This window comes from Meleagris gallopavo, chromosome 23 (assembly GCF_000146605.3).
Source record: "Meleagris gallopavo isolate NT-WF06-2002-E0010 breed Aviagen turkey brand Nicholas breeding stock chromosome 23, Turkey_5.1, whole genome shotgun sequence".
NCBI classification, from domain to species: domain Eukaryota; kingdom Metazoa; phylum Chordata; class Aves; order Galliformes; family Phasianidae; genus Meleagris; species Meleagris gallopavo.
Genome location: NC_015033.2, coordinates 243,608 through 256,927, shown reverse-complemented (window position 1 = coordinate 256,927; position 13,320 = coordinate 243,608). Strand labels below are relative to the sequence as shown.

Here is a 13,320-nt window from a genome sequence, read left to right as displayed (position 1 = left end):
TTTATGAGCCTTAGCAGGCTTGACGCAAAGCATTTGATATGAAATACTCTTTTATGAAATGGATGGATGCATTGTGTTTGGGGTTCTTGTGCCAGATGATGCGAAAGAGAAGGAGAGTTAAAACATCTAGTTAATTCACAAAGAGAATGAAAGCAGAAGGGGCTTGTTTCTTTATTTCTTGTAGCTTTTCATTTTGTTTGAGATGACTTTATCCAGTGTAGCCATGGAGAATCGTCTTGGCAGAGAAAGTAGAGCTCCTATGTGGAAACTTACTTGATACGTATAAACTACCTTGGTTGATATTAAACTCGGGTTCCTCCCTAGACTGGGAGTCCTTTCTCCATTCCGCTTCATCTTCTGTTTCCTTCACTTGGAAGTAACTTATTTATTCTGTGCATACGAGATAGCTGCTTTTCCAGTTTGCATTTTGCCTTTAAAGTAAATGCAGTAGCTGCCATATGTAATACGTAACCTCATAAGGTTAGTCTCTTTCCTTCCATCTGGCATGTTTTGCCTTCTCTACTTAGAATCTTTTTTTTTTTTTAATATCAGAGGAAGAACTCACTGGACTGGTCCCTCATCCTCATTCTTTATGAAGCATCCAATCTGTGCAGAAACTTCAAACTAAAAAGAAACTTTATGATGATTTTCCTAAAATGGGGGGGAAAAAAATCTATTCAGACTTATAATAGCACTTTATTAATTTCCTTCCTTCCTTGCCATTCATATCAAACACTTGTGCTTTCAAATCCTCTTCAAAATACTGTGAAATCTAACTACTGCTACTGTTGTTCTTTCTAGTTTTTACTTGGGGTAATTCTAAGTTGCACAAGAAATGAATTTATCTACTTCTTTCTTAACATTTCCACTTGAAGGTTTATTTTTATATTGTAAATTACGTGGCTCCTAGAACTGTTTTAAAATCAGCATCACTGCATAAGTTCTGATGCTTTGAGTACAAAGGCAGTGGGGTGGAAGAGGACCTTTAGTGGTCCTTTCTAGTTAAACTTTGCTACTGTCCCTTTGTACAGATAGGTACGATGTTGACTTCATACACCTGTAGCATGCGTTCTGTAGCTATAGAACCTGCTTTGGTGGACTTTGCTAAGTCAGTGAATGTAGCAAAAGAATTCCCCTACAGAATTATCCTAATATGTTCTAGGTGCCTCTCTCCCTTTGCTTTCCTACGAGAGAAGTAGAGAGGAATTCTCTCTCCTCCTCTGAGTCATGTAGTCTTTGTTCCAAAACTGCAGACAGTAATTAGGTTTGCTCTGATGCGTGATCTCACAATTGGTGCTGGATGCTCTGTACAAATGCTTCTCCTTCAGTGAGCTATCAATGACAATGGCATTATCAATATTCACTCTGAGCATTCTCCAAGGAAAGCTAATGAAGCATTCTTCACAAGCAGCTTCTGTCCTTTGTCTTCTCACAAGGAAGACTCAGCCTCTTAGAGCAATCATGAAGTGCGTCATGTAGAAGTTGGGCAGCTTGCCCACAGCTTATTGCCTTTACTCAGCTTTGAAGTTGTCACTTAAACATTCTTTCCCCTACCAAAATGTCAAAGGCATTTTCCTGAGGGGACAGAGCACACGTCATGATGCAAAGTGAAGAAACAGCTCATACCGAATAAAGGTGCAAAACCCTGAATCTATGGGTGAAGGAAGGGAACGGGAATTGCATTTAAAAAAAATTAAGGACTGTTCTGTAGAGAACTTCTTAAAATTTTATCAAAGCCGCCATTTTGTGGGGGGAAAAAACTTTTTGTTAGTTCTTGTTTCTGTTAATTGACTTTCACTTGCTTTGGTTTAATGAAACAGAGCAGCAGGAATGGGAATATATTACTGAGCAAAGAATAGTAAATGCAGGTTAACCTAGCATTAAAAAAAAGTTGTCCCAAATTATCAGAAGAAACAACTGCTCTTGATTTAAAGTGATGACTCATGAAAAATCAACTGCCTATAAAGCCAAGGGAGGGAAAAATGGGAAAAACTGTCAGCTGTCCATCTTCTGAGTTAAGCGTTAAGATTGAAATCTGATCAGTAATGCAGAAGATCTTTCACCTGTTTTAAGCTGCTTTATGCAAGTCAGCACAAGATATGTCATACTGACAAGTAGCGTGGCAGGTGGTGAAAGGAGGAACTTCAGAGGAGACGACTTGTGACTGAGCTGTAGCCGTGTGTGAGGAGCTGCTGCTGGGATATGGAACTGCTGTGGGATTTTCTGGCTTGCGTTTAGTGTGTATGAGGATAGGCATGCAGTAGAATGTTTTTATACTGGAACTGTCATAGCAGATGAGCTTATCGTCAAATCATAGGATGGTTGGGTTGGAAGGGATCTTAAAGCACCGCTGGTTCCAACCCCAACTGTGGGCTGGTTGCCCCCCACCAGATCAGCCTGCCCAGAGTTTTAGTGGGTCTTTGTCCTCATAACCACTTAAAATCTGTATTTCCTGTTGTGGTTATTATTCAGCTTTGTTAGGTGGTTATTGGATGGCAACAAAATAACCGAACCTTAGCCACGTGTGGCCAGCTTCTGTTTTTGAAGATGCTCCTTTTGCCCGCTGTGTGCAAATTGCAATGTGGCACACGCAGTACGAGCTGCTGTGTGCAGTGCTTGGTGTGCACAGCAGTGCTTCTGTCTTTGGAAACTCTCCAAGTTCTTTTTTCTTTAAGATCTCAGAGGTTCTGACCTGGGTGTTTTCGTGTTCTGTGATGGGCTGAAGGGTTTGCAGAAGTGAGTATGTGTGCATTACTGTGTGCCTTCGCAATAAATAAAGGTGGGAGGCCTGTAGGCCTTTCTGAAGATCGTCTGTTTCTCTGTGGAATTGGCAAGTGGTCTAGAAACTTAGTCTGGTACAAGATCGCAGCTGCTAAAACATCACTTCTTGGTTAGTATAGTTTCCACCACTTTGAGAAGAAAAAACCTTTTTTTTCCTCTTTATTTTTTTCCTCCCCGCTGGGCTGGCACACTGTAGTCTGGGTATATTCTCCAAGTCAGGCTTGACAAACTGGTCCTTAACTCCCTTGTCCTCTCAGTGCTACAGAATTAGCACACTAAAGTTTTGCACTGTTTGGCATGAAGGAAAATAAGCCTGGCGTGACCGGAGCTTGGAAATGCAGCACATCAGTATCTCGTGGGAATTATCTCTGGATAATGCAGTCCCAAACAGAGGAACAGAGACCAGAGCCTGAAATAAGGCTTGTTCCACAAAAGATGTAATGGAACTGACTATGCAATTACAGATTATTTTAAACCTGAAGTGATGAGAACAGGCAGTGTAAGGAGCCTTTCTACAGAATGGAACTCTCCCAGCCTTTCTCCCCACCTGGTCAGCATTGCACAAAATGTAGGACAAGGCAGTCTTGCTGAAAGGCTGCAAGTCAATGACTGCCCACAGTTAAGCTCCTTTTTCAGACCTGATGGAGGGCTGGGCTTTTCAGATGCACGTTTACTTCCGCAGCGTTGCTTCAACTGCGACCCATTAACGTATCCAGGTTGGGCTTCCTCGAAGTGTGTTGGGATGTGCTGTAGCAACTGACTTTTTGAGTCTTTCCAGTAATGCAGTGTAGTTCAGGTTGGTTCTGATCCTAGATACAGTGCACCAGGAATTTCCTGGTGTAAGAACTGAGAGGGGAGAGAGCTGTTGGGACTGAACTGGGATAGGTGAGCACATTTACCTGTTTGGTTTTCTAAATTGAGCTAAATAAACTTTGGGTTTGTCCCTTATTGTGTATAAAAGCAGTGATGATGAAATTGCTGCCCCAGGAGATGGCGCTGAGAAACCTTCTGACGAGGCTTGGAGCCCCCGAGGTCGAGTCTGTGTGACAGCAGCGGGGTGTGGAATTGACATCTGGAAGTCTTTGGAGATGGTGTCGATCCGTTATCTAAGTAGCAGGCAGGTGGGGCTGGAGCCTGCTGTGGGGGCAGAACAACAGCGATTCCATCAGAGCTGTCCTGCTTTTCTTTATTTTTCTTTTCAGGTTATTTGCTGTACACAACAGTGTTATTAGAGGCTTAGCATCAAACTCACTGATCAAACTTACTTTTTGCAGATACTGTAGCATTTATCTCTCCTGCAACTGAGATTAGAGGACAAATTTCAGGCAGCAGACCAGTGCTTGGTCAGGAGCTACTGACTGATGAAGGAGGTCTCCTAATTGTTGGCTTTTTTCTGTCCTACTTAGTGGTGGCAGTAAATGAATGTCTCATACAAACCGTGGGGTTTTTTCAGTTGTCTTTCCAATTGCATAATTCCTTTAATCCTTAATTATTTTTTTTGTTAATTAAATGGGATCTCTGCAGAGTCACTGATTCACATCTCAGGACAAATATGTGTATTTAACAAGGGAAAAGTTGGCATGGGTCTTACTGAGCAACTTGAGGTTTAAAGCAGTTCTTTCAAGGTTATTGTGCAGATGAATGCCCATTCCTTGGCAGTCAGCCACGTAGGAGCTTCTCTTTGCTGCTTGAGATGGATTCCAGTTTTTCAAATAATTCCTGCTACAAGTGTTATCTGTTATGTAGGGTATAACTCATTCTGCTGCAGCACACAGATCCCTTGCCTGTCCCTTGATTCTGAGGCATATTTAACGTGCTGTATGTTCCAGCCTCATCCACGCGAGCAGCGTGGTCACAGGCTGTGCTGTTGGTGAGTGCAGGAAGTTCCTGAGCTGTAATGACAGGAGGTTATTCCTGTGTCTGAGGGCTTCTTGGGTGCAGTGCCTGCTTGGATTTCTAAATCCTTAAATTCCCCAGCTGAGGAAGAGATTGACTTCTTTTCTACTTACTAAAACTGAAATCTGTGTTTTGAGTGAACCTTCAAGTATTTTCTGTGGTCACACCTGTACTGGAACAAGGTAATGTATTTGTTGAAGTGTATGGTGGCGAAGATCCATTATTATGACTGGCTCTAACAGTACCAGTGTGAATCATAATAAATAAATCGATCTCTGACTTTCTGATGCAATTCTAGCTCGATGAGACATCTGTGGTGCTGAACTGCAATGCTGCAGCTCTTTTGGAGTAAATCGTTTTTCCCCATCATTACTTTCATGTTCCTCTTCACTCTATTTTCCATTCTAGTTTGAGGAGAAATATTATATTTTAGATGTTTAATTAAGCTCTGGTTTAGACACTGATGTATAATTCTTATAGAATTCTGTTCTACTCTTTCAAAGTTGTTTTAAAATGTCTACAACATCTCTATACTGAGTAAAAGTAGTGCAGTGCTGCTTTTGTCTGCTTACAGGCCAGTGTAGCATTCTCTTTCAGATTATATGGTTTATAGTTCTAAATAGATCAATCAAAACTTCAGCGTTGTAAATATTAGAAGGAATTTAAGATGCATGCTGTAGGTAAATGCAGTCTCTTTCACCTCTGTTCACCTTCTGCAGTAGCTTTGTTCTAAGCCTGCTGAAGTGCCTGCAGGAGCAGAGCTGGCAATGTAACCTGAGGTTTGGTTTCAGACTGACTTAAATGGGTGGCTTGAGATTTCATTACAGTTTTGAAAGGGATTGTTTCAGTTTAGATTATGTAAACCGAGAGAAGCTCTAACAGGCTGAAGTCACACTAAATAAGCCTTAAATTGATGTAGGTGTGTTTGTGTGGGTTTTGCACTTGGTTCATCGAATAATAACTGATTTATTTTCTTAATGCAAACAGGAGATACATGCATTGGTTTCAATGGATTTTGAGCCGGTTTTCCCTACCACTACAATAAAATGGTTTTCTGTTGTATTGCAGGTAGATCTGTTGCTTTAACTGGCAGGCATCCCGGAGATAAAAGGTGAATGGAAACATAGTAGGTGATACCGTAACTAACTCTTGCCACACTGAGGTTAGAAGGAATTTCCACTTCATTTGTTGACTGTGTTAGAAGCTCTTATTTACAGTGAGGGCAGTGAGAGCATCCAGCAGCCTTGTCCATGCCAGTTCCAGGGACAGAAGGATGCTTCGGCATCTGTTTGTGATGCACAGCTAACAAAACAAAAACATCCACGCAAATATCCTGAGGGACAGAATGCTTCTGTGACAAGTTCCGCAGAAGGCATCTGTATCAGGGATGCTTCTGAGAGACAAAACAGGAGGTAATGCTTATTGACAGAATAAGACTTAGTGTATTTAAATGAAAATTATCTCCACTTCTTATGACCTGCTTAAACTGCGAGGGTTGGGCTACAAGTTAATTGTTTAATAATCATTTCTATGCGTTAGATCTCAGAGTGGACCATTTCTTATGGAGAATGCCATGCAGTTAGTCAAAGATGACTTTATTGTTAGCAGAGTAGTGAAGAACTTTATCTGGGGAATGCACTATACAAGAGAGCATCCTGTGTCCTGTATGATTCAAGTAACATTGATTCTGTTTGGAATCTTGAGTGTGACACCATGTCAGATATGAAGGGATTTTCTGGGAGATTTTATACTATGTCTGTACTCACTAAACAGTAGGTCTTGTCTACTTCCAATGGGAAAAACATGCGACTGAAGGGTGGTAATTGAAGTGGAAGGTGGTGGTCCTTATGGGGAGCAAGAGACGCTTGTTGCTAGGGCAAGGCATAAAAGACCTGATGAAAGACTGAAAATAGGAACTCTTAATATGCATTTCGAGGTGATACTATGTTTGTGTGGTCAAGAGCCCCTGTTACAATTTCCAGTCTCTCCCCAGATGTATCGGGCATAGAGACACCGGTGTGTCTTGGCCTTGTTGACCTGGCTGTGGAATAGAGGGACAGCAAACCCTTTGCTTCCCTTAGCCACGCAACTCTTGCAGGGAATTATGAAGTCAAGATACCTGACAACCAGGGTGTTAAGTAGTGATGCCAGGAAATGGTGCTGGTTCTGCAAGCAATAAAAAAGCAGCAGGATTCCCTGCTTAAACTTATCTTTCAAGAGCACCTGTCTCCTTTTTCCACGCCTGTAGAATTCTGGTCTGACATCACCAGGGCCTCCACACGCAGTCTGGCTAGAAGAACCCTTCCTGACTTCCAAGAAAAACAAATGGAAATGTGAAATGCTTACATCTGCATGGCACCTTACCTCATCTTCAGCCAAATGGGGCTGCTCAAGAATCGTCATGGAATTCCCTGTTCCTTTTTGTTCACTACACAATAAATTAAAAAGACTTGAGAAAAGAAATAGTCACAGAAAGACAACAAAACAGACAACTCTCTAAGTTGCAGCTCAGTGTTAGGACTGTCTGCACTTCTTTCAACAAGAACTGATAAGTTTATTCAGATATTTTGAAGAAAAAGCTACATGTGCAAAAAGGTGCATGTGAGCATCAAAAAGAGAGGTACAAACTGGACTTTTTTACAATGGTAAGAAGTACAGTAACTCTGCAGAGATGATTCTGAAGAGCCAAGTTTTGAGGTAATTTTTTTGCCAAGTCAGGAGACTTATAACTTATAGGGTGTGAATAAATGGGCATTAAGTTTCAGGTTAAGGCTGTTGGGTAAGCAATGATTGTCTTGTTTATGTTGCTGTTTAGTTATGGAACTCTTTTGTATAGGAGAAGAAAACATGAATTTTTCAAACTTATTCCTGCAATGGTTCCAGAGGCAGAAATGTCTCCGTGATACTTCAGATATGGACCTGATGTATTGGTCCAGAAAGGTGGACTCCCCTAATCAGAATCAACTGTCATGTTCAGCCCAAGGCACTTCTCACTAGTCATTCTGAATCACTGAGTAAATCATGATCTTCACTGAGACCTTTAATAGGAGAAAACTGCTTTTAGAGGATGTAATGAAATTTGCAAATTGGCATGCGAAATGCAGTAGCAAAATACGAAAGTCTAACTGCTGTCTTTTTTTCCTAGGAGAAAACATAAGGTGTTGATTTGCTACGTGTGTACATTAATTCTCATCCTTAATGTGTGAATTATAAACTAATCGCAGGCAGAAATATTTGATCCTATTTTAAGATATGTTCTACTGCTGCAGAGATTACTCTTCATTTGTAAATATTGGTGAGTTTTCCTATTCCTTCCCCTCTCCTTCAGTTTGTGAATTTGACTTTATTCATAAGGAAAAAAGGAAAGGAAACTTGGACTTTAGGGATTTGAAACAAATTATTTATTTACATATACTTAACTTTGGAATTCGGGTTTCTGTACTTAATGTTTAATATACAGAAGAAATTACAAAAAAAGTTACAAAACAGCAAGTTTATTAAAATTACTATGTAAAAAAAAATCTTAATTTTTGTGCTAATAGACACACAAGCTGTTATTCTTCAGATAATCGTATTCTTTCTTTCAAAGTTGAAATTACATAAAGAAGAAAACCACCCTTTACCTGACGCGTTGACAGGTTTAAATTCTATTTTTGAATAACACTTACAGAAAAAATGAATTATTTGGTTCTGAAAAAGGTTAAAAATGCTGTCACTGCCAGCATTTTCTTTTGGTCTGAAAAAGAAAAGTAACAGCACTTGATTAAAAAGACAGATATGCTGTCTGAGGTTAAAATCTTTCCACCCTCAGAGGAACAGAAATAGTACCAGAAATGTATCACGTTCTACATATACCACATCTGCAACACGTTTACATCACTGAAAAGACGAAAGCTGAATGATGTAGGACTGAGGTGTTGCAGTCTAAGTGCGCAGTGACATCTCTTCCTAAGAGCAAGTCAACCACAGCTTTTCTCAGTGTTTCCACTGCCTCTATTAAGGCAATCTCTGCAATACAACAGCAGATACAAGCTGTTATAAAAAAAAACTTTGCAGCTCTAGATTTTTTTTTTTACATTTTCCTGTCTCTGACATAAGAGGCTGGGTGGTGGTCAGGCCAGATATGTTTCTATGGCTGCTGGCAACTGAAAATCTGAGATGAGATCTGTATTTGCAGAAGAAACCCGACGCTGTTGGGTTTGAGCTATGCTTTGAGAGGAGCTGCAGCTCCAGGCTCAGGAGGTCGGCTGGTAACAGTAATGCAGAGACCATGAGTGGCACACACAGCTCTCCTACAAGCTACAGATCTCCACTTTAGGGACAAATGCTTTCAGGCTTCATGTAAGTCATGGCTCAGGAACCATTTGGAAGATAAGCCAGAATGCCATACTGCCCTTCTATTATTGGTTTTAAGCACAGCAGTACTACTACTGCTTAGAAATATGATTCCCAGTCCTAGATAACAGTCAACAAACTAGAAAAGATGTGTTTTCTCTTTAGAGGATGGACTACTTGCACTCTGAAATTCACAAATTGTAAGGTTGTGTTCTAAGAGGAAACAGATACGGATGACCTGGACAGTCCAATTCTTAATTCTCCAAAAGATCTCTGAATTCTGTGGATTTGCCACAATCTTGATCTTCGCCTTGTTCCTCCTCGGGGAAGCGGCAGCTGCAGGTCTCTTCCTGGATTGACTGTTCAGGCGTAGTCTGCACTGAAGAAAGAGAGCAGATGTTCACTTCCTATTGCTCTTATTCAGCCACCCTTCCTCAGTCACAACTGGAGGAAGGCAGCAAGAAAAAAATCTTCCAGTTGATCCAATAATCTACTTTGGAATTATTCCTCTGCATCATGGTTTGCCAAGAGAAAACTTCTCACAGTTTTTTCCCCTACTCCAACAGGGGCTGCAAGTACTGCGTTTGCCACAATATATACCAACCAATGTAACAAGGGATGCAGCAAAAAGCAGGGAAGTGGTGAAATCAAGAAGAGGTGGTGTTTGCTGAGCTTTCGTATTTTCATTGCTCTAATTGGTCAGTTCTAGTCTGCAGGGAAGGTCTAAATGCCATCTGAACAGAATGTTTTCTTATGAGGCTAAAAAGCACTGAACGGTGCCAAACTTCAAAGATAGGCTTCTAGCAATTGTGAACGCTGCATGCTCTCCCTCTGGGAAAAGATCTAAGGAGCTCTTGCAACCTTCTCACATCCTTTTAGAATCCCGTGATTGTATTAAAACATTATCCAAGACAAGGAATACTTATTAAAAGTAAATGAAAAATTACCCAAAGCCAATTAATACTTAAACCCTTGGCTTAGATAGCAAAGCACATTATGTCTAAACTTCTGGTGCATTTCTTTGAGTTGGAGATGAAAAACATACTTATCTGATTGTGATTATAAAGGAACCTACACCCAAGAACGTTCAAGTGCCAAGTACAGAAATTGTGTTACTTGTCAGAAGTGGTGACAGAAATACTGTAAGTGAGCTGAGGAGGCAATGAAGGCTCAGCATTTCACACATTGGAACTATACAGAGGACACAAAAAACATTCAGCTGTAACATTACAACAGTAAGTAATTTATACATACGGTCACTTCAACAGCAGCTTTCAGAGTGCTATTTCCTGGAGGCAGAGAGCCTCCTTTATAATTTCCTTTGTTCATTTAAGATGTGTTTATTAAATTTTTTGTCTTTACTAACCAACACTGGCTGCAAAGGACTGGGAAGAAAGTCTTTGGAACTCAGGAAACGCAGCATGTTTTCTTCTTGTAGCTTAACCTATGACTACAGCCATTATCCGGGGTAACACAGATTAGTGTTCTTCAAATAATAGGAAAACTTAGGTAATATGGGTACTGCAGAGTTCACTGTAAACACAAAAGTATCTGCAGGTAGAGCCATACCAGAGCTGATAAAATAAGTTAGATGCAATTTACCACAGGGCAGTGCTGGCTTCAAGCTAGCTCTGCAACTCTGCAGCAGCAGCAAGTCCTAACTGTTGCAACAGTGCAGTCATGACTCCAGCTTTGGGTGCAAAGAAGACAGAGGTGTGTTCTTTTCAGTGGTGCCCAGTGCCAGAAGAGGCAATGGGCATTAACTGGAACACAGAAGGCTCTGTCTATACATCAGGAAGTATTTCTTCACTGTGAGGATGATGGAGCACTGCCACAGGTTGCCCAGAGAGGTTGCAGAATCTTCCTGCTTGCTCTGGGTGTCCCCCTGCGTGAGCAGGGTTGGTTGAACCAGATGCCTATTTATGCCTATTTCTGACTTCCAGAGGAAATTAAAAAAAAAAAAAATCATCATCATCTGTTTTTTAAAGATACTGTAAAAAGATACTTAAAAATGAATTCCTGATTTCTGCCTAGATTGAAAAACAAAAATGGAATCAGAGTGTATCTATCTTACTTTTCTTGAAGACAGCATGTAGCTTCTTTTTCTGCCAGACGCTGAGGCAAACACACAAAGGCAGGAGAAATGCTATGCACAACAGCCCTGCTACAGCGAGAGAAATTCTGATAATGTCCATCTGCAGGTCCTTCCCTAGGAAGAAGCAAACAACGTTCTTCAAGAAGGGCCACAGAACAAAATTCCACTGCACATAAATTAGCCAGCTTTCTTATCCCCATCTCAATAGGTCTGCTTCCAGATTAGTCTGCAGTACTGGAAACGGGTATGAGAAAGTGGTAAGTGAATGAGCAATAGCACGTTTCAAAGTTAATCCTGATTCTTCAGCTCTAAAAGCAACGTTGTACAATGACTCACCTGGCACAGCGATAGGAAATGGAACTGCAGGAGAAGTGGTGGGTGAAGTGGTGGCTAAAGTGGGATTGTCTGAACTGTGTTTGCAAACTGCATCTTTTGTTGCAGTTCCAGGCTGCAGAACCTGGTTTTCAGAACATCTGAAAGATATTTAAAGAAAGAAAAGTAGTGGAAGAAAAATCCAGTTAAGTTAAAGCATTTAGTTTTGTTACTTACGCTGTCCAGTTTTTACAGGAGCCATCAGTCTGATCATTAAAAGTTCCATAGGGACAAGCCTGGCAACCTGCAAAGGACAAGGAGAGGCATGTTAATACAAGGTGAGTATTTAAAAGAACACATGAAATGTTATTCATAACTGTTTGTACGGTATTATCTACAGTCATAGAACTGTTATAAGTTGTTGTGAGTACACAATCATAGAATCACAGTGGAGTTGAACTGAAACGTTCCTTACAGCCCTTCCATCCCCAGCTGTAGGCTGGCTGCCCCTCAGCGGCTCAGGCTGCCCAGGGCCCCATCCCACCTCTCGTTGGGCACCTCCAGGGATGGGGCACCCACACTTATGTGGGTAGCAGTGCCAGGGTCTCACCAACCTCTGAGTAAAGAATTTCCTCCTAATATCTCATCTAAATCTACTCTCCAAAGTTTAGAATTGTTCCCCCCAGTTCTCTCATTATTGGACCACACAAAATGTTGGTCTCCCTCCTGTTCTTAAGTTCCCATCAGATACCGGAGTGTAAGGCACCTGTTTCCCTGTGCCCATCCCTGTGAGCTGCATGAGCTTTGTACCAGCATGATACTTGGGTACAGTTTCCTGAGCTGTCATGCAAAGGGAACCAACTGAAGCACAATTTCAGGAGCTCAGGAGGTCCTTCCTGCAATTCTTTTGCTGCACAAGAGGTGGTGAAGGGAGATCGTACCGCTCCCAGTCCTCTCCTTGCCCAGCCCACAGCTTCTGTCACAGCGGGAGCAGCCATCGTCACTGCAGCGATATCCCTCCTTGCAGGTGCACTCAGCGTCACTTATTGGTGAACACACCTTTAAGTACTTGAATCTTCCTGGAAGAAGGAAACGAGCGTGATGTTACACATGCCTCAAGCACACAAAACCTGGTGCAGCAAAGGTCCAGGTCCTTTGCTCTTACAGAAATTAAGCTGCTCAGTTCAGTGAGAGGTCCTAGAAGTTTGAGTTAGAAGGGACCCGTAAAGGTCACCTGGTCCAACCCACTGCAGTGCACAGAGACACCCACAGCCCCAAGGGCTGACTGCTCCTCCAGCATGGCTTGGCTGTCTCCAGGATGGAGCACCACCCTCTGTGCCCAGCCTGTGCTTCACCACCCTTACTTTAAAAAACTTCTTCCTTACATCCAATCTATTTCAGTTTGGATGTATTTCCCTTCGTCCTGTCACAGCAGACCCTGGTAAAAGCACCGTGCCCTTCTTTCCTACTGCCCCTTTAGATACAGACGGGCCGCTCTCAGCTCTCCCCGCAGCCTTCTCTCCTCCGGCCGCACAGCCCAGCTCTCGGTCTGTTCACGCAGGGAGCTGCTCCATCCCTCGTGGCATTTCTGTGGCCCTGCCGTGGACGCTCTCCTGCAGGTCTGCGTCCATCCCGTGCTGCGAGCCGCTCATCTGGCACGGCACCGCCGGCTCAGCCCACCCGCCGTCCAGCAGCGCCCCACGAGCGATAACGAGCCGAACCGCAGCTCTTAATCCCCGGTACCTTCGCACTTGCGGCACAGGCTGCAGCTGCGGGCTCCCGCCACGCTGGAGAAGGTGTCGGACGGGCACTGCTGGCAGCTCGCTCCCCGCCCGCAGCCCGCGCCGGCCACGAAGGTACCTGCAGGAGAGACGCGGAGGCTGTAGAGAAGCGCCGCCGAC

The 13,320-nt window shown here is 42.5% G+C and overlaps 1 protein-coding gene across 1 annotated transcript; it reads right to left on the bottom strand.

The window, feature by feature from the left end:
* Positions 1-8,055: 8,055 nt before the first annotated feature.
* TNFRSF9 (TNF receptor superfamily member 9) lies at positions 8,056-13,319 on the bottom strand (the record flags this gene model as incomplete). The annotated part of the gene is made up of 6 exons (XM_019622386.2): positions 8,056-9,391; positions 11,087-11,221; positions 11,444-11,580; positions 11,657-11,723; positions 12,361-12,498; positions 13,163-13,319. Coding segments are annotated over 6 exons (759 nt in total), but the record flags the coding sequence as incomplete, so codon positions are not given.
* Between the last annotated feature and the right edge of the window lies 1 nt (position 13,320).